This window comes from Taurulus bubalis (genome assembly GCF_910589615.1).
Source record: "Taurulus bubalis genome assembly, chromosome: 5".
Lineage (NCBI taxonomy): Eukaryota > Metazoa > Chordata > Actinopteri > Perciformes > Cottidae > Taurulus > Taurulus bubalis.
The window spans coordinates 14,165,786-14,187,969 of NC_136593.1; the positions used below are offsets into that span (position 1 = coordinate 14,165,786).

Consider the following 22,184-nt stretch of genomic DNA (forward strand, 5'->3'; position numbering starts at 1 on the left):
TTAGAGAGTCCTGGCTTTGGGGTCGGGTGGCTGATATGATGGAGCTGGAATCGGGTTGGGGGTGTTTTGGGCCGAGGGCACGTCAGGAAAGGCAAAGACTCCTGAAGGAAGAGGGAAGAGCAACCCGGGCCACTGGCTAACAGAGAGAGGCGCGGACAAGGCTCTGAATGGAGCAGGAGGGTGTAGCTGATAGCTGGGATGGGGCCCCGAGGAGGGGCTGGTCATCACCGCTGAACCCGGGCCATCATGCCATGACAGAGGACGACTGCAGGGCTTTGGACCTGGAACTGTCCATGATACCTAACAGGGTTAGATAAAGGGCAGCTATTGAGCAAAACAATAATGATTAACTGCATTTACACAACACAATCAATTATGTTGGCAGGTTGTGTCCCTACAATGTGTAACACGTTCAAAACTATATAGGTTATGGTTATTTACTGTGTGTGTATAAAATAATAATAATAATAATAATAATAATAATAATAATAACTTTATTTGTATAGCACCTTCAAAAACAGAGTTTACAAAGTGTTTTGACAGACAAAGCAGCAAGAGCAAGGCAATAATAACAACAGAAAGCTCAACAGTGAGGCCCATCAAAGCAAGACAAACTAAGGTAAGAGTTAAACCCTGATAAAACAATAAATGGATTTTAAGAAGTGATTCAAAGAAGATTACTGATTTTGCAAGCCTTATCTCCACAGGCAGGTCATTCCAAAGCAGAGGGGCCCAGACGGCAAACGCACGGTCACTTTTAGTTTTCAGCCTTGACTTTGGAACAACCAGAAGGGCCCCACCTGAGGATCTAAGGCTCATATGGGGTCAGCATTTGGGGTCAGACCCAGACATGCTTCAAAAGCGATCAGTAAAATCTTAAAATCAGTTCAAAAATAAACAGGGAGCCAGTGAAGAGAAGCTATGCAGGATTGGGGTGATGTTGTCTGTGAGAAGCCAAGTTTTTTTTGTTCTGTACTAGTTGGAGGCAAGAGAGGAGGGAGGTGCAGAAGTCTTGAAAAGATAAATGCATGAATGATTTTTTTCCAGGTCAGGGTGAGATAATTGGTTTGATTTTTTTCCTCAGCTCACTAACTGACCAAATACATAGATAGCACACATACATGGTACACTACTTGCAATTAAATGTGCAACACACATTTAGCAGTTTGGCACAAATGACTGTTAGTTGCCTTTTTCATTCCTTTTTGCTATGTAGTCAAATAAAATCAGCAATTATGACAAATTATATATCTGCTGACATCTGGCACGGTATATGCATTTTGAGTATTTTAGTCATGTGTGAAGTCTTAATTTATTGTATTTAGAAGAAAATGCTTTGTCAATGCCTAATGTTCTCCACTATCTAAATACTATGTTTATATGCACGATTTCCACTGTCCCTCTTTGAGAAAATAAATTCTAGTGTTTAGGATTTTTATCTTTTTGTTTCTTATAACCGCAGAGCTGTTGGAACAAAAAGTGGTACATCACTAGCATGAAACTCACATCTGAAGCACTAGCCAGCTGTCCACGTGGTCGAGGCACAACCTGATTCCAAAGCTGCTGTCCGCTGATGCTCAGAGAGTTAGTGCGCGGCCTGTGGGTGACGATAAGAACCTCCTGGGCCCAGTCCTCCATCAGCCGCTGCAAGTCTTCAGGCAGGTTGATTTCACTGGCACTCATGGAAGAGCCACTGCATGTCTTGTTGTTGCTGTTGTTGGCCTGAGCTTGGGCCAGTCCCTTCACTGGCTGATGAGAAGGAGGTGTCGCACCTGTAGGTGGCTGCTGTGATGGATTGAAAGCCCCTGGACCGACTCCAGACCCTGGGGAGACACAAGTACCATGAGATCATGTTCATTGAGCTGATTAGACTGATATAAATTAACATGAGGCTTTTAGTGAGACACTGTAGTTCTACATACTGTTGCCACGTTCTTTACCAAGACAAAGACGCTTCAGTGTTGACCCTAGAAGACAAAAAAAGACTTTAAACAAATGTTCATAGCCATTAATATTGTCCAATAACAAGATGCAGAGCAAAACAAAGCTGCTGAATACTGCCGCAAAACAAAGGACCAACTAAAAAGAAACAAAGCAATCAGTCCCCTAAATCAAGACGTTACATTGATTGGCAAAATCATGCTAGTAGTGGTGGTGAGAGCCAAGTGCAGTGTTGCAGTGATAGAGAGAGAGAGGTTCAAAAGAGATGAGAGATTAGAAATGTTAAAGCATATCGGGGTGTACATGGCATGCAGAAGTCCATTGCCGAGTAATGCATGGTGGATAAGTAACAAAAATATGTATGCTATAAGGTGGATAAATAGTCCAAGCATCAGTAAGAGATACTTGAAATGTTAGATAGGCCTAATGCCCATAACCTTGATTATTCAAACCTTAAGCCTCTGAAACAAGGTATTTGTCGAATAAACAGTAACAATAAGTATGAATGGTTGTTGATATCAATTATTCTTGTGGTTAAATATTTTTTTTAAATGTAATCAATCCAAATATTTACTTTACTTCTACTTAAAGTTCACACTTCAGGGGTTTGAATAAGCAATATTTGCAAGCAGAAATACAAGAAGAAGCTTAAGAAAACACAGCGGTGTCGCAGAATGTTTGGCAAAGACAGAAAAAAGATATCAGTGAGCTAAAATTAGAGAAATAGATAATAATAATAATGGAAAACAAAAAAATTAAGCTATGCAGGAAGAGAAGATATACAAACAGATAGACAAAGACACAGGCCCACTGAGAAATCTAGCTCGTGGCTTGCTACTCGATTTATAGGTCACTCTCTCAGATGTTTGAGGGTAATTAGACCAGCCTGTAGAGGAGTATAATCAAAGAGGGGAGAAGACACCAAGGTAAGAATAGCACACAATGAAATACCCAATCATATTAAATATAACATGTGTTTGTTATTAATTCTTTGATTAATCATGTTTACAGTTTAGAATTAATGGAAAGACTGTTCGGCTAAAATGCTCTGATGTGTGTTGCTGGTGGTTACCTTGTCCAGGTGGAGCTTGTGTGCCGGGGCCGTCTCCATGTAGTCCAGCGTAAATATTATCAGAAGACAAAGATCCCTTGAGGGAACAGGGCTGCTGAGTCTGAACGGGCTCTGAGGTTGAGCTGGGAAGGTGGCTGGTGCATGAGCGTGCCCTGCCGTGAGTGGGGATGGACCCTTTGGCTGGAGAGCCATTTAAACTCACTGTGGGCTCACCTGTACCCGTAGCAGCACCTAAACATACACACACACACACACACACACACACACACACACACACACACACACACACACACACAAGCATTGGAATGGTGTACGCATTGTTCCTGCTGTAAATATTCAACCTATAATAAAAGTTACTCACTGGATCTGCTGGAGTCACTAGATTTGGTTGTGACATTTCTAAATTGCTGAACCAGAGGGCTGAGAAGTTTGCCAGGCTTCAGTCTGTGTTTGTTGGACCTCTTCCTTCGACCGTTGTGCGGTGCGACGTGTGAGAGACCCAGGCCAGTAGGAGAAGCTTTGCCAAGCCGACGATACAGCAGCTCCACTTCCCCCCGCTGATGGGCCTGCAGCTCAGAGATCTCCCTCAGATGTCTGAGGGTATGGAGGCAGGAATATACTGGTCACATTCGGGCTAAATGACTAAATATTTTCATGAGAAGACACTTAATAAAGCTAAAAGCAAACCCCTGGCTACACATACTTCTCCCTGAGTCTCTGCAGTTCCCTCTTCATGTCCGAGTCCTCCATCTCTGAGTCATTATCGCTGCTGGCATAGGCCGAGCCGTGCACGCCTCCATGCCTACTCGGTGAGTCAGAGCTCTGCACACTGCTGCTGCGCCCTGAGCGACGGAGGAAGGCCACTGCCCTCTTCATGAGGTCACTTCCTCTGCGCTCAGAGCGAGTATGTTGAGACGGGGTGGCAGGAGCCAGCTTCGCAGGGCTGCTCTCAGCTCCCGAGTCTGAGGAGAGGAAACGAGCATGGACCGTGACATCCACAGCGACAGAGTTCGAGGTCAGGGCGCGAGGCAGGGAGCCCCGCTTGGCCATGGACGGAGGTGTGTCCAGGTAGAAATCAGGCGGGGCGGAGTAGCGGCTGCACCGTGTCCTCTGTGTAATGTCATCTTCAGTGCTGACCACAGAGAAACGGCCAATTGTGGTGGATGCAGACATGGACTCAGCCTGGATGTGATCCTCGCTGTACCCTGCAGGGTGTGCCGGTGAGGCAGCACTGCTCCAGCTCCTCTGTTTCACATCTTGTCTGTTGGCCACTTCAGGAGGAACAGAGATTATCTGCCAAAAGCAAAGAACAATCTGGTTATTCACAGGGCATCACGTAATACTTCTGCAACAGCAAATGTAGTTGAACTGATCAAAAAGACAATTCTACTTTTCCTTTAAATGTGAGGTAAATCTCTACCTTAAATCGGCCTCTTGTTCCAGAGCAGGAAGCAGAGTGAGGAAGGTGTCTTCTTGACAGGGAAGCTGCAAAAACGTCGACAACAATGAGGAAAGTGGCTCTGCAGTAATCAACAAACACTAAAACAAGCAGTGAGATAGAAGTTAATGATACCAGTCTTGTTAAATCGATTAGTGTGTGCTGTACATACCACACACAGCTGAGTCACTCAGTGTGCTCAAACTGTCCATTCTTTCTGGAATTTGAGGCTAATAGAGGTGACATGATGAGAGATTAACAAAACAGAGCCATTAGAAAACTACAATACAAACCATTTATCACTGTTCTGTTATAAGTGTTAATGTAGAGATGATATTTAGATGATGTCTAACTTCATATTTCTCATTAAATCTTTCTGCAGCTTGTGTAAATTAGGCAGTAGTAGAGTTTTCCTTGAACTCTTGTATGCAACTAAAATGTATTTCCATGAATCCAAATGGCACACAGTATATTTAATCATATTTGAAATGTATCTGGCAATATATCCCACACATTTTTTGTTATATATATAAAATATGTTCATTCTACCACTCACAAAATGATGAAGGTGTTAACACATAGACTTACAGTACATGAGACGACATCAACAAATAAAAATACAACTTTTTTTCAATTAAATAAATTGAAATAAACACAATTCACAAAATCAAACGTACATACACAAAAAACAATCAAATCCATCAAGTTCTGTAGCTCTCGGTGATATCACACAATCTTCCCCAGCAGATCAATACGAAATACTAACAAGTAAAATTATTTTGTAAAATCTAAAGAGTTGAATCTAAAAATGTAAGCCTACAACTTTTAATTTCAACCATCTTTAAATATTGTGATATAGTTTAATAAGTTACTAATAATTGTACTTACCAGCTGTTCTCCCACCCTGTAGCGTCCCTCCCCCATCGGCCCTGGCGTGCTGTTTCCTGACCCTCCTGTGGCACTCTCTGGACCAGGAGGAGACTGGATGTACTCGGTGCCGGAGCCTGGCGTCTCTGCAGTGCAGCCTGATGGATACATGGGAGCATATTCCTGGTAGAGCAAGTTCCTTAGTTTCTCATCCAGAGTTTTTATGGTGCTGTCCACAAAGCCCCCGCGGCCCAGACGTCCTTCGCCGTCTGACTCACCCGGCCCTGCGCCGTGCTGGGATGGCGCTGGGCTCTGGGGTACTGAGGACACTTTGGTCCCCCCCACGCTGGAAAAAGGCTGGTGCATCACCACAGGCTGCTGTGGGCGCTCGCTGCGAGCTGTGGAGGCGTAGGAGACAGACAGCGGCTCTTTGGCTGAACATGGCTCCTGGAGTGGAAGAGGAGTGAGAAGAGACCCTCCATGTAAACCGCTCACATCCAGAGACAGGGGCATGACCAGGGGGCAGCAGGGCACCTCGTCAGCCATAGAAACAGGACATGGGTCGGGCATCTGCTGAGCCGCATGGATTGGGGAGATGGAGCCCAAAGGAGATCCCCGTGATTCATCCACAGGTAACGACGTATGTGGGGATGACGGGGGCACAGTTGGAGCTCTGGGTGGCTGAGCCTGATGAACACTGGGCTGCACCGAGCCGCCCGCGGGCTCCACCGATGTCACGGACTGAAGGGTTGGGGGAGCAGATCCAGGGGGGGACAGGCGAGCTAAGAGGAGAGGGTCCGTATTGGACATTATCGGAGGGCTACAGAATCCATACACATCATAGGTGAAGCCACTACTTCCACCAGACACTGTGGAGGACGACCCGTCTTCTGCAGGCGGAGAAAAAATGAAGATGAGAGAAAATGATATAATATACCAAATTGTATTTGCACACAGAGCTGTAGGAGCTATTTCATTCAGCTGCCATAAGGTGGTGCCATTGTTCCGTGAAGCTGTCAAATCTTGTGGGAAAATTGCTTTGAAGAAACAAAGTCACCTCTGGATGCAGACGGCTTTGCAGTGCTGCTGTCAGCAGGGTGGGTGGTGGCTGAGCTCCCAAGAGACTGTGTAGTTGTCCCATCAGTTGGGGTCTCCTGGCTGGATGTGGGCGTCTCCTCAACGGGGCAGATAATGAACCATCTTTTCCCTGTATGAAGAACTGCAATTCAAGAGATACCACACATTTTCTTCCAAGTGAATGTGAAAAATGAGGCAGGCCTATATCAATACATTTTCGTAAGAGATAGTTGTTTTACCATTCTGCTGATAGACAGGCTGGTGTGCTCCAGGCTGCTGACTCTGCAGAGCAAGAGACAGGTGTGAGCTAAGTCAATAGCAATATAGTATTATATATGAATGTATATAGATACAGCCCTCTTACCTCTCCTACCAGCCCCTCAGAAAGCTGGCCTTGTTCAGGACTACAACTCAAGGCGGAAGCCCTTTCACCCTCCATGTCTTCATTCAGCATGTCTTCAGCTTTATCCACAATGTCCTTGAGCTGGTCAATGAAGATCTCCTTCTCCAACAGTAGGATGAACCCATTCTCTACCTGTGGGCATAGAGTTTCAAAGATGTTTAATAATTTCAAAAACAAAACCACTAAATGACAAAAACTGCAAACTGTAAAAGATTCAACTAACCATGTAAATGGCAATTTCCTCTGGAGCATCTCCATCCAGATCAAATTTAAATGTCACCATTTTGTGGTTGTGAGTCTCCAGTTGGCATTCGACCATTTTATCACCAGTGTTGCAAACCTGTGTGTGCAGAGGTTCCCCTTAACAATCAGACACATCCAAATTTTAAGAAATCTAAATATCTTTTTGTCAAATCCTTACACTATGACTCACATTGAGCATGCTCAGTTTGGGCTTGCTGGTCCTTTCTTGACGGGAGCGTGTGCGAGCAGACTTGCGGTGATGTTTCCTGGGTTTTCCGTCCCCTTTCCCTCCACTAGCCAAGCTGTCATAGCCGTCACTTGTTTCCTTACCAGATGCCACATCAGAGTTGAGACTACAAAAGGACATTTTAATTTCATCACCATGTGGTTGGTGACGTTTTCATCACATAAAGTTATAACAGAATCGGTAAAAAGCTGAAAGAGTGAAAAAGTTGGCCATCACCTGTCATAAGCATAACTCGGTAAAGATCCGGCTTTGTCTTGAAGCACATCCTGAAGACAGAAAAATGGACAGGAACAAAACATTTAGGAGAACTTATTGAAGTTATATTTTATACAGAATGGATCATTGCATGTTTGACACTAGTAGTAATGTTAATGCATGGTACTATCTTCAAGGGTTATTTTAGTCTCAAAAGGAGAAGCTGGTTTAAAGATGGGATGGAGGCATTCAACTGATATGAATGTAATTTGAGAGGCAGCCTGTGGTTTGAACATGCTTTCTGTGTAACAATTGGACATCAGCCAGCAAATGTCATTTTTTCAGAATGCATCTGCGTAAAGATCAATATTACACTTGAAAATGTACAAACTTTAGTTTTATTCCTACCTCTACACAGGGCTCTTGTTGAAGGATGCAAGAGGAAGATGTTGAATCAAAGTTTTGCTGAGTTGTGGCCTGGCTCGCGCACTCACACACTGAAGGCTGCAGAAATGCAGCTGTGATTGAAGCTGTGACAGGAGCTGTGTCTGGCAGTGTGTCAGGAATTGGGGCAGAGCCTAAATTTAGGATGGTGAGTTTGGGTTTACCATGTGCATAAGGTGTATCTGAGCTTGTAGATGTGCCTTTTGGTGATTCAAAAATGAGACCGGATGCAGAGACCGGTGCTTGAACTGGAGCAGAGGCTATAGTTTGAACTGCTGTTGGAACTTGTATTGGTACTGAAGTTGGAGCATTAACAAGGGTCAAAGCTGGAGTTTGAGGTATGACTGCAGCTTTAGCTGATACAGGGAGCGGTGGTTGGTTTTGTGCTGGGACCAGAGCTGGAGTTTGTGCTGGGACTTGATTTTCAACTTGGGCTATAGCTGAGTCTGAGGTTGGGGGTTGGATTGGAGTTGGAACTGTAGGAACTACAGTTAAGTCTCGGCCTGCTGCAGGGTTTACGACATCTACTCCGCTTCCCCAGAGAGAAGACTGACCAGCAGGCAAGGCAGCGTGGACCGGAGCCAAAATGTGAAAATCTCCCTGTGGTGCAATCATCTGTACCTGCAAGAAATAGCACATTTAGGGAATATTTCATCAATTAATGTTAACTGGTAAATATTCACCTCTAAATCCCCGAATCCTGCATGCATCATACATATAATTAAGACACATTACCACCTTGGTATAACAGATTTTCCGTGAACCGAACCATTACAGTGAGAACTGAGCCAAATATTCACCTGGACAGGCGGCTGAGCCAATTCCTGCATAGGGTAGGGGGCGGGGTATGGAGTGGGTTGAACCTGGTAGAGATGTAAGGGATGGGAGGCATGGTAGCTACCAATGTTTGTCTGAGATGTGAGAGGGCCGCACTGCTGCTGGAGCACTGCTAGGGACATGGGCATGGCAATACGTGGAATAGACAGTGCCACATTGGGCAGGTGCTGAGCTGTGGACAGATGGGCCTCTTTGCTGCCTAGAGTAGGCATAAATGTCAGGGTCGTCTGAGGGGTCAGAGGGAGGGAGGGGTGGTGGGGTGATAATGAGTAGTGGGAGCTAGACATAAGAGGGCCACTGCTGCTGTAGGCACATTGCAGAGTAGCTGGGGGGAAGGAAGTGGGCCTGAGGCCCCCTATTTGAACAACAGGATATGGTGAGGGAAACTGGGAAAGAAGGGAAAATGATATAAAATGAACAAAGACAACCAGTGGATAGTCAAAAATAACATTCACGCAGGCCCTTTATGTACGACTCCTGTAACCTATACTAACATGTGTAGGATATTACTACCAAATTCTCTAACTTAGTTTGATCTTGTGTTCTAGCACTACCACATCGCACCATGTGTGCTGATCTGAAGGGGCAGGAGTGGGGAAGGAGTACTGGACACTGACTGTAGGAAACTGGTCCGGAGGATACAGGTGAGATGTGGGCTGGTCAGCAGATAACAGCCAAGGAAGGAAATCAAACATTTGTTTTCCACTTTGACTGGCGAGTAAGAATTATGTGTTGGAAAATACAAACTAACTCTTACAAGATGTTCGGCTCTGACAGCTCCACTTCAGTGAAAATGAGCTGCAGGGCAGGTAGACTTAATGTGAATGAATTATTATGTCTGGTTTGCAGTGTATGTACTGTAGCCAGCTGCAGTTAAGTTATAAGATATGACGGCTATACCTGAGGCAGCACTGCAGCTGGTTGGAGTTGGCACTATAGGGAGGAAAGACAAATGGGAAGGAAACACAAACAACATGAAAAGCTATTCTCACACACACACACACACACACACACACACACACACACACATAGGTATACTGTACACAGGATGTGATGAAGTATTTAAAAGAGGACATCAGATGATGAATGCCAAACAAACATTAAGACCTATAAATAATCAACCTTGCGTGGGCTTCAAGGGGTAACATCCAAACTTTTGCCTCCTAATTCTGCTTTTTGTGTCTCACTATTGCAAGGGCCTGTCGCAGATAGAGGCATGCAGTACCTGCTCCTGGCTAGGTTGGGCTGTAAGTTGTGGCTGTAGAGCAGGGGCTGCATCTGGGAAGCTCAGTGATGTCTGTCTACTCTCGTGCACAATAGGGGCTGGTGTAGCTGGAGCAGAAACTGGCTATCAGAAGAGAAGAGAGATCACATTTACTCAACCTGGTTTTAGGTATAATTTGACACGGTCATGTTTTTATTTTGTATTTTTATTAAACTCAAGGTTAAAATGTTCAATATAGCAAAGCAGGGGTAGCCATATGCAAGAAAGTAGAGAGGGATTTATTTTTTAGCAGTTGGAAACATTCAATAAGGCATGCTAAAATGGAAAAGGAATGTTATAGCGTTACTTATCAGCCATACTGCCGAACCTTGTGCAAGCGTATTGTTACGTATGCTGCCACACTAAGACAGATACCTTATTTTGGATTAGGCAGGAGCAGAGACTGTTGGGCTGGCTTTGCTACTGTTACAGAAAGACGAGAGGAGCGAAGTACCTGGCAGAATCATTCATTAAAGGGAACAGCAGGACTTAGCCTACATGCAGCCTCCTTCTCTATCCTACTAGTGGATCTGAGGGCTGCGTGGCACGATTAGACGGAGCTTTGAGGGAGGTTGTAAATTCAGAAAAGGGAGAGGTGAATAGAAATGACTTGCTGAGTCATGGTGAGAGTGGTGATGTGGGGACAATGGGGTAGATAATAATGATGGATTCTGGGCTGGGTTAAAGGATAGGAAGTTCTCTGTGCTTTTTGTTGAAGCCCGATTTTGTGACGGAGACAGACAGGAGCTTTTATCCATTGTTTTAGTGAGAGAGTGTTTCTTAGACCGTGACATCTCAACCAGGGAGGCATTTCCACGCCTAAAATACACTGTGCTCTCAGTGATGAACAGGTTGTCATGGCATACAAAGGGATCACTGGAGTGACGCTGAACAGGTATCATTCAAAAAAAAAATTGTTTTTTCAGAAAACAACCCAGAAAACAAATGAAGGATTTAAGAAAGTTGCCATTGAAATACGAAATGCTTTCACTCACTGTTTGAGACCGATAAGGCCCCTGCTGCAGTTGTGCTGCAGGTTGATGATAAGCCCCAGGATGCAGCTGCTGGTAGGCTCCCTGGTGTAATTGAGGGGGGGTTTGGGTGTAGTTTTCATGAGAGGCCTGTGCTGCGGGTTGCTGGTAGGTTCCCTGGTGCAGCTGAGGCTCAACCTGTGCAGGAGGACTATAGATATTCTGAGTTGCGGAAATGGACTGTGGAAACGACTGGTAGGGGCCATCTTGCTGATTGTTGAGATCATCTAACTGCATGGTAGAGCTCACTCCGCTGTCAGCTGTAATAACAAACATTGTAATTCACAACGATCCTATGCAGGAAGGAAAGACACAAAGGAAGCATAGTGGAGAAACATCTCATTGATGCCTCATTGATGACTAATAGGTGTTACTCAAACGGTGCAACTTTTATTGTTTACAATCACAAATACCCATTTAATAGTTTTAAGTGATCATCAGTGTAACCTCCTGTTAATAGATGAGTGAGTTCTAACAGTAACACTGAGGTTGTATGATATATGATACATTCATGTGTGCTTCTAATTGCAGGTTCTCACATGTGGCCGATGTGGCGGCTGGCACGGTGCAGATCAGGGTCTGCTGCTCCACCTCTTGGTCCTCATAATCTGCCGTAGCTAATGTGGGTGCCTGTGGTACAACAGTACCGGGCACCTGCAGTAGGTTCGGCTGCGGCTTCTTCATAGCTGCTTCGCCATTTCCTGACGTGACGGTACGCTCCCTCTTCCATTTGATGAGAGACACGCGGTCACGGATGGACTTCCCAACTATCTTCACATCACAGTCCAGGAAAAACCCTGAGTCCACCTGCAGGACACATGGAAGATACTCACCACAGCTCAGAACATACCAGGTTTGTAATTCAACACTGAACATAATCAATCATCAAATCGTCAATCTATTCGACCCCTCAACAACAAGAACTGCCTGTTCAAGCCTTCTCATAGGTTTGCAAGGATCAGCTGATTAGTTGGTCTAGTTTCAATCAATACTGAAGATCCATCAAGCGTATGGTTACAGACATGATGACTTACGAAACCCCAGTTACATTACACCTAATTAAAAGGGCCCAAGATTGTTAATACTAGACACTTATTCTATACTGAAATATATGGTGGAATGATACTAAATAGGAAATAGTCCACAACAAGTTGTCCTGATATGTCAAAGGCACCTCATTGCATTTCCTCCGCAAAGTCATTGTGTAATATTGTCCTTATACCACAGTCACTTATAGATTGCAAAACAAGAAATTGTGTTCAAATCACCATCCAGTTTGTTTTTAGCCATTTAAATCAATGTGAGTCGGGCCCAGTCAATAAGTAGGGATCAATCCATTCCTTGGAACACCTGGTTAGCCTAGTTTCAGACCTCTAATTTCTACCTACTATCTGATTGCTACCCACCAAGTGAAACATACGAATAATAAAGTTAACAGCTAATGCCGTAAAGAAACCCTCCAACTAACGTCTGTGTATTCAGTACAATTATTATTTCATTAACTTAAAAAAGTAGTTTACCATTTCTTGGGCAACAACCTCCGGGACTTCGTTTCTCAAGTCAAAGGAAAACTCAATGGCACCAGTGTCCTTGTACTTCCCCTTCAGCTTTTTAGCATCCTCAACCCACAGCTTCAGGGCAATGGAGGATTTCTTCCCATCATCGTCTTCATTGAGCTCCACCCTCACGCCTGTATCCTCTGCAAAGAAGGCATGATTCAGGAGGTCCTTGATAGAGTACCTGGAGGAAATACACAAACACCAGGTAGTGCCCTTGGTTAAAGGCCACAATGATCGTAACTTAACCCAAACAGAAACATCAACTTTGTCAGAGCCAAATACTGGCATAGACGTCACACCGCAGAAACAGAAACAAAACAACAGTGTTGAGGTGAGGATGCCCTGCTTTCTACATACAAAATGCATCACGAAACCTGAGATACTGTCAAAAGTCCTGCTCCACTTACCTTTCTTCCCATCTGTTACAGATACATTCCCCAATTATTTCCTTAATTTCTGGGTCACTGACTTTGCTGTAGCTGGCAGGTTTCACCCCCTGCAAAACAAACATTAACATGTTTCAACTCACCAACTTACACACACAAGAGCAGAACTTTGCATATGACTGCATCCCAAAGAAAGTACATAAAGTACTGTTTGCAGTGTCAAAACACATTCATTACAAAACCTATTTCCTCCCAGACATCTCAACTCTGGGGATTAAGAGGCGCCTGCTCTATAAGAGGACTTTTGGGACGCTGGAACAATTAGTTGAGTCATTAGTCAAACCTCAAAGAACTGATTACAATTATAACAATATATTTATTGTAGGAATGTAACCATCAAAAGAAGAAATACCACATTCTTCTTTTTAAAAATCAAAAGTTTAATGTGTTAAATCAACCTTAGCAAACATTACTACATTTCTCAGTTAGTTTGCTGACTTCACCTTAAATATCAGATTTAAGAGTTATTTTTACTTTGGTTAAATGTGGGGAGACAGTGTCATACGCTTTAACATTTTAAATATTGCATAGTCGGTCGGTCGATTATACAATATGTAAATATATATAATCGATAATGAAAATAATTGGTTGCAACCTCTGTACATGTCTCCAAGCCACAGACGACATAATTGAGTCATTTGTTAAGAACGGACGCTGACTCAATATAGTTGTAATAGCAATGGGTTAAACAGCTTTAAATGTAAACTCACACTGGTGACTTTGCGGTAGATCTGAGCAGCATTTTGACACTCAGAATAAGGATATTCTGAGGTGGCCATCTCCAGCATGCACATCCCAAAGGCATAGACATCCACAGCCTCATCATAGTGCTCCTCATACATCTCTGGGGCCATGAACTCCGGAGTGCCTAAAGAATGAATGCAAGAGAGGAAGATCAATTAAAAAGTGATATGCAGTTATCAGTGTGTGATCCTATTCTAGTGGGATCAATACCAGTGTCGAGGACTGACACAGCTGCTTAATCGTGATTCCAAGAATTCCGTGATCACTCAAATGGCAGAGAACAGAGAATTGATCAAAAAGTAAAAAACGCAAAGATATAACACAAATATATAAGCTATTATAAGATAACACAATAATATGATGTTACTCTCTGATTTAAAAAAAATGTTTCATTATTTTTTTAGCATTAAACTAGAAGAGAAAAACTGAATAACTTTGACCAAACTACGGTGGGCCTAAAGTGGACATATAGGCTATTGGTAAGATTGTGTACCTGGATGGATCTCGTCTTTGTCGCCTAACATTCAGTAAAATAAGATTGGCTCGCTGTTCAATCAAAATGTGCGCTAATGCCATTGAAATGGCCTTTGGAAAAACAGATTTTGAAATGCATACATCATCATTTAGAGTTTAAAGTATAAATCGTCTATCATTAATATTTCTATATTAACAATGGATCACTTACAGTAACTGACAGTGTTTGTGAAAGTGGTAACTCGTAATGACAGACTTACAGAGATATATTAATCAACCCTCACCATCAGTGTTGATTTTTGGCCGCAGCAAGAAGCTGTTTTAGTGAAAAAGCGGTAAAATCCCGATGTACAATACACTCGCTGAGCGGCAAACGGCAGACAGACCGATAGCGACTGGCGGATGAGAATAAAGAGACAGATATTTCCCAATTGGTGGAGACCAACAACAGAGGTTAAATTAGAGAGAGTATTTATCTTACATTCATCAGGTTACCCCAATTTAAAATGAATGCTAATGTTACTGCTCATGTAAGTTTTTTTATTATATCAACTTAAAAGGTGATAATGTCTGTTACATTCACCGCTTCTTTCCGCTGCCCTGGAGTGCCCAAAAGTCACTGCAGGTGAAAATGTAAAGATTTTATAAAATGACGTCCTGCCAAATAGCTGATGACTAACCAATGACACTTTTAGCAAACGAGGCCCTCTTCAGTGTTGCTAAGCCCAGGTCTCCTATTTTGACAGATCCTGTGGGACCAGTGATGAAGATGTTGTCACACTTGAGATCTCTGTGGATGATTGGAGGAGTCCTTGTGTGGAGGAAGTGGAGGCCTTTGAGAATCTGCCTGCACCAGCTCCGAAGAACTTTAGGCTTCATCACCTTAAAACGCTTAAGATACCTGTGGGAGAATGAAGATGTTCCTGTTATCACCAGGTGGCTATATCTTCCATTCAAAACACATTACATTATGAATTGACATATCATGGTCTGTCCCAACTAGTCACTGTGTTGATACCATGTTAAATGTAAATGCTGTTACAAATGAGTATTGCTTTCATTATGTATCAGCTTTAAACACAGTCAGCATGAATCTCTGATGACTATTCTCTTCTCAAATTACTTCCTCAAAGTTTTCCCATTGTATTCATTATTTGAGTAAGAAGAACAATCAATTGTCATATTATTTTTTTCCCCCACATCTTTCAGTCTTTACAGTATAGTATTGCATTTACTGTAATGGTATCTTTCAATTGGTATGACACTTGATACACATGATGTAGACAGACTAATGGTAATGACTGTCAGGCTTTTTAAAAACTGACTAATACAAGCAGCAATAAGAGACTAATATTTGCCGCTTAAGCAAAGTGATTTACAGACAAGTAAGGTTGAAAAGGACACATAAGAGGTAGAATGAGAAGCATAACAACTCATCTCACATATACCATTACAGATAATTATAGAAAATTGTATTTTCATTTTGAGTCTCACGTTTTAAGTGTCCCTGAGGTCATCAGCTCTGTTACCAGAACAATACACTTCTTCCCTTTAACCGGTGATTCCCAGAAGTCATAAAATCGCACAATGTTGGGATGCTGGAGAGCCTTCAACATCTCTGCCTCCTCTTTGAACCTTTGTCTCTCAGCTTTGGATAGTTTCCGTTCCTGTGGAAAATAAAGAAATCCTTTTTTTTACTGATAAATAATAAATTCCCAGTTCATACACTTCTTTGTTTTATTATTATTCTGGAGCTTTATCAGACAGAAAGATCCAGCACTGGTCAATTTGTCCAAATCGAAAAGGTTTGAGAGGTGATGGAAGAGGAAGGAACTGAATCATCATCATGTTCAGTGTTTTTCTTAAATCAAGTGGTAATGGAAGATACAATCCATTCTCAACCTCCTCTAACAGTCTGGTGTTAGTTTCAGACTGGAGCTCTGTTAAAACCGATTCATGTTTACAGTGAACACAACCTTGGCATTTTGAGTCTGTAAACATGGGGGTCTGAACCATTTACACATGTTTCTGTATCACTAGTGTGTATAAAACCCACAACACTAAACCCCTTCAAGTAATGAGATACTGTTGCAATACAGAGACAAACACATCTGTCATGACAGATAAACAAAAGATTAAATTGCATTTTAATCAGTAAATGTCAGATGTGCTGCTGGTAAAAAATGGAACAAAAAAAAAAGTATTAAGAGGTTATAATGGCAAGCTGGAGAGTATTTTCCATCATAGATCCCAAAACATCAAGAAAAACTCTATTTTATATAGCTACTGAGTGCAATTTGTCAGAGTGTATCTTTGGTACAAGCCTGAGTGAATCCTTGTTGATCAATATTTTGGCCTCTGCCTTCCCTGAACTGTTGTATAAATAGTAAAACAGCTGACAGCAAACATCCTCTACACTCTGTTTCTCTCCAGTCAGCATGGCAGATACAACCCAGTGGCCTCGGCCACGACAAATGCTGAATGACCTCTGGATTTTCTCTCCCTCTGTCTCAATATACACATATAATGGTGGCGATGATGATGCATTTTGGGTTTAAATGTCTGGGATGCACAATAATATACTGTACATCACATGGTATTGATTATTGATTGATGATAGGGGATCAGATTTCATTCACAGCACACAGTGACCGATGCAGTGTGCAGCCTAAGGCATCTTAGATTACGAGCAGCATTGTGAAGGATATGCCTCCCCGCTTTTCATAATGCTCATTCTGAATTATAACAAATGTATTACGGTTTGTCTCATCTCTCTTTTCATATATTTTCTAGGTATTTTACGCATAGATTACAAATCAGTCTTTGTAGAGGGAAGATCTGAGCAGGGTGTGGCGCATACAACACATGATCTGCTTTACAGAGACTTCATTTTGCACAATAAATACTGTGTAAGAGCATACATTACTGATATGTGTATCTAATGAAGTGCAACACTGCAATGAATATACATATAGAACTCCTGTTTTGCTTTGTATCAAATACTACAAGTCCTACTCGCTGTCCTTAGCTGAACCCAGCCTTTCCTTCTCTCCTCTCTCTTTGTCTTGGTGCAGAGGGCTGCATCAGCAGGATTCACTCTCTAGACACATCGGTGTGGTAATACCACAGGGGTTTGAATCCATGTTTAGTATTCATCATTATGCCATCAATCAAGACAAATAATGTTGGGCAAAGATCTCATCTTGTGAAGTGTTTTGGCATTTTTCTAAATCACGTTGCTGAATTTGCTTATTTCCGGGTTAACAACTTGCCCAGCAGATATTTGATCATCAATTCGTGGATAAATAAGTAACAAGTCTAGCAGCCTGGTTTACCTGACACCAGGCACCTACTACTCTTCAAATCTGACTCATACATCTTACTATGAGCTTCTACTTTTTCTGCTGTCTCACGCTCCGCCTTACCCTCAAACGCACAGGTAGTAAAGTTGCAGTGGCTTTTTGTGAGCGAGACAGCAGCTCTGAGGGATAAGGCCTCGTCTCTGGGGACAGAATGGTTGAATCATCCCTCGATCACGTAAGAGCCTGCTCAGACGCAAATACACGCACATATACACTGTACATAAACGCTTACTGCAGAGAGTATCATACATGATAAATGCCTTTGCTGTACTTTTCCTCTTGAAACTCCTATAAATAATGTGAAAATGTTTTGAAATACCAGTCTCTCTATCTCTCTTGACAGATGACAAGAGATATGGAAACCAAAAAACGTTAAGGCACACTGAAGTTAATGTTTTATATGAACAATACTGAGTGATTACTACTCAATCCTGTGTTATTAAATTCAAGTTAAAAGCAGAGAACCAAATCTGATATGTGGGCTGTAACAAGAAGGCGATTCATAGGGCGCACTTTGTTAACTCCTACAATGATGGATTGACATTTCAGATTCGAATGAGCCTCATTACATGCATATTATAGTGCATACATCAACAAAAAGAGAACTTTGGAGGCATCCCATGCCTCACTGGAATCTTGTGTTAGTGTTGTTGCCAGCAAGAGCTGTGAGATAAGCACAACGTAATGGGGATTTCATTATATGTCTGAACCTGATTGAGTTGTGCTGTAATTTGTTTTTCTTATTCCCTCGGGCCTGACAGGGTGAACCTGGATTCTGCAAGAGTAGGAAGACAAAAAAGCATCGTCTCTGTTTGTTTTGAAGCTGCACTAAATCTAAAGAACCCTGCAGGGCTGGATCTCAAAGTCACAAGCATTATTCTCCTTATGATCATTTAAAGTAAAATACAAATTCATGAGATGATGACTTGCTGACTCAGCCTCAGTCTGTTTATTTCCTTGGGCTCTGAGAAATGTCTAAATACTCTAGAAGTACCAGCCAGTGCATTGACTAAAATAAAAGCTATTAAAAGTTTGGTAAAAAAATATTTGAAGGAAACAGAAAAAAAAACTGTTTTTAATAAACAGAACAATAAACATGCCTTAAAGGGAAATCTGATCAAATAACTAATTACCAAGGAAATTAATAACTTTGCCTCACAAGGACATACACACTGGTTTTGTTGAAATATAAACCTGCACAAGTGTCCACAGTATATTCTGTTTAAAAAAACGAATGCCTGTTTTATAGGAGAATACTTTTTAAAGGTATAATTCTCACAGCATATGATACTTCATTGATTGTGCACATTTTTGAGCCCTGAAAGGGCCATCATCGCTGTCTCCAGGTCTGTCTATCTCACATGGATAGCATTTAAACTCATAATTAGATTGTCATACACAGATTAATGATACAGTAAACTGTTGCTGCTATGAGACTATGTATTTATATTTGCCCCATGCTAAAATTCAGACTAATTGAAATGTCCAGTTCACCGGCTGACCCTATGCATCCGGGCTGAATGCTGTTTAAGAATGACTTTGATTCAGTTCAATTAGAATACGACAAAGTGTGCAGCTGAATAGGACAATAAAGAAATCATATTAACGTATTTGGGGGTCACAAAATGAATTATGGAAACATTTGGGCTGAGAATTATGAGAGGGAGAGCTGGTGCAGCGCTGACAAAAAGTAAAAAGCTACACAAAGCTACTCTTCCTCCTCACTCTGCCCTGAAACAATACTCTTCTTAAATTCCTCAGTGGGAACGAACAGAATAATCTGACAATAATCCATATTCACTATATTCATTAGATGTTGAGGCACCAGTAAACAGGTGGTCATTTAAGCAGTGTAAAGTGCTTAATTAACAATATAATACCCGGCCTGAGAGTTTATCCGATATTATCTGGTACACCTCAAGGTGGTTATGATGACAAAGGTTATATACATGTCTGACTGTTTCAAATTAAAATAGCCCTGGGTTCTGGGGAAAGTAATCTGTGTTTCCTGGACCAAAGTATGGTGACCTTTGCTCAAGGATGCTCACTGACAAAGGACTGACTTATTCTGTATTTTTTTTTTTCACAAACCAATTTAAACAGGTCTTACAGTCCCAGATAATAAGCTTTGTTTTAGCAATCATTGATTGATTGATGTTGGACTTGAATGATCAATGAAATGAACCCACCTGAAGTTCACACCATGCCACTTCTACCCAGGTCTCGGTGTCAAGACCCTTGTAGACGGTCTTGAAGGACCCCCTCCCCAGCTCAATGTCAAACTTGAGGAAGCGACCCCCAGGTGAAGTGGACACAGCCTTCATCCCCGGCTCCTCTTCGTTCTCGTCACTTCCGGCTTTACCTGTGACATCCGAGTGCGCAACCTCCACTTTTGGCTCGGCCTCCGTCCTGTCCCCCTTCTCCTCGTCGGCGCTCACGCTCTCCTTCAGCCCCACCTGGCTCTCCGTGCTGGACGTCTCCTGGAGGCCCAGATGGGCTCCATTCAGAACCCGGGTACGACTCCGATCAACGATGTTCCGCAGGTCAATGTGGGGTACCGGGCCGCTGTTGACACACTCCACTGGCTGCTGCTGCTGCTGTTGCTGCTGCAGCAGCAGCTGCAGCTGCAACTGCTGCTCTTCGGAGTCTGACACCCACAAACTCCGCCGGATGAACCTCTGGCGGACCAGCGCCCGGTAGTCCGTGGAGGGGTACGCGCTGGGGTACGCGCTGGGGTCACTTGCTCCTCGCAGGGCTTCGTTTTGGATGTTGACATTGTGGTCTGTCCCATTCTGATAAACATGCGCATTTGCATTAATGTCCGAGTCTAAATTGGGTGCTGAGGAATATGTGGATCCCAGTGGCGGATCGCTGCTTGAATGATCCGCCGAATCCATCCCTGGCAAATGTTTAAGCACTTACCGGCGACATTGTGCTGACGGGAGGATGACGAGCGCGCTCCTCTCCTGGCGCTGGGAGAGTTTGCTGCCTACCTGCAACACTCGCGTGCAGTGACGCAGTTCGCCAGCTCAGGATGTATGGCCGCCTTATGCCTTGAATTTGTTTAGGACACAGAACACCTCCACAAAATGTCCAGCTCGGAAGATGCGCGCATTGCTCCTTGGCCGCCTCACGCCCCGGTGCACCTTGCTGCAATACAGCGCGTTCAGGTTGAGCCTGATGTCATCGCCAGTTCACGCTAACAGCTCGCGGAAACAGTTCTCTCCACGTTGCACAAGGCGCTCCAGCGCTAACTATACAAATGTGATGTTGTTCCGCAGACAAATTGCTGGCCTGCAGCGGACAGGCCAGGATGTTGAGGCTGTGCCGCTTACTAATCCCTTCAAAGACAACACGGGACGATCAAGTGCGCAGCTGTCATCCATCCACCCATCCTCCCGGGCTATGGTTTGTGCAAATAAATAGCAGGTGTTCCGGGTAAAAATCTGAACAAGTTCCGAGAAGTGGCACCTCAGCTTCTCTGCATTGTCCCTTTAACTATCCTCGCGTACTTTTTCCTTCTGTTGTCCTGGTGAGTGCAGGATGGACAGACTCTTATCAGATCATGCTCACTGCGGCACAGTTTCCCTCCGGTTGGATAAAGCAGCTCTCAGCGCATCCACCGTCCAGCTGACACGACTGTTATCTTCATATATTTAATCTATTTTAGGTTTTAGGAAAACTGGAATATTTCACGACATAACCCACGCCCCTAGCAACAACACGTACCCAATAACTCGACACGTTTTTAGGCGGAACCTCAGCCTCCTGTGACACAGGCTCGTGGACCACACACAGTCCGCCCCATGTGACGCGCTAAGCCTCCAACGGGAAGATGATGCAAAGCCCACCAACCAAAAGGGACGCCGACAGGAATTATGGGCTACACGCAGACCCCATCTTAATTATAGCCCACTCAACCTCAAGCAGTCCGTGCAGGGAGGATGAAGAATATGACTATTATTAAGAATATGAAGTCCTTTCTGCAGTAATTTCTCCATAAAACACAGTGCATAATGCTTTTTTCCTGAGCTATCTGTACGGTAAATATGTTTGTGTATAATTTATACTATATTATAAAATACTATAAATTAATATTATAAAATACTATTAAATACTATTAAAATACTATTATAAAACACTTCTACAGTTATACAAGTTACGTTGTGTGCCGATTTGACATGATTTCATGTGAGTTAGCCTGCTATGTGAAGTAAATAATTGTGACTTTTAAAAGCCTAAAGCTTATTTGACTGTGAATCATATAGATTATCAGTGGCATATAGAAATACTCTGCATTGAAACTGCACCAATATGGAGCAGGCAGCCTTTGACGAACAGAGAAATGCTTTACGATGGAGGATTTGCATTCACAACATTGCATTTGTTGATGATTAAACATCACAATGAGTTTATTCTCACAATTTAGCTGCACACAACAGTAAAGTGTGAAGACACGGATGAATGCTATTTCTTAAGCTTGTTCGTTGAATGCTAAATGATTTTATCGAGGCATTGATATGTGAAGTTGAATTCTGCT

At 42.9% G+C, this 22,184-nt stretch overlaps 1 protein-coding gene across 1 annotated transcript; it reads right to left on the bottom strand.

Annotated features, from left to right (window-relative positions):
• Positions 1 to 20,541, bottom strand: wnk2 (WNK lysine deficient protein kinase 2; the record flags this gene model as incomplete). Its single annotated transcript, XM_079218323.1, is given in 31 exon segments — positions 1 to 300; positions 1,507 to 1,823; positions 1,923 to 1,967; positions 2,729 to 2,827; positions 3,014 to 3,244; positions 3,375 to 3,607; positions 3,717 to 4,306; positions 4,434 to 4,498; positions 4,624 to 4,681; positions 5,340 to 6,208; positions 6,376 to 6,537; positions 6,635 to 6,677; positions 6,760 to 6,930; positions 7,022 to 7,138; positions 7,232 to 7,394; positions 7,505 to 7,554; positions 8,447 to 8,548; positions 8,728 to 9,150; positions 9,329 to 9,331; positions 9,333 to 9,383; positions 9,385 to 9,438; positions 9,665 to 9,697; positions 9,990 to 10,112; positions 11,024 to 11,319; positions 11,599 to 11,866; positions 12,580 to 12,799; positions 13,026 to 13,114; positions 13,775 to 13,932; positions 14,963 to 15,183; positions 15,777 to 15,949; positions 19,834 to 20,541. Coding segments are annotated over 31 exon segments (6,435 nt in total).
• Positions 20,542 to 22,184: the final 1,643 nt, after the last annotated feature.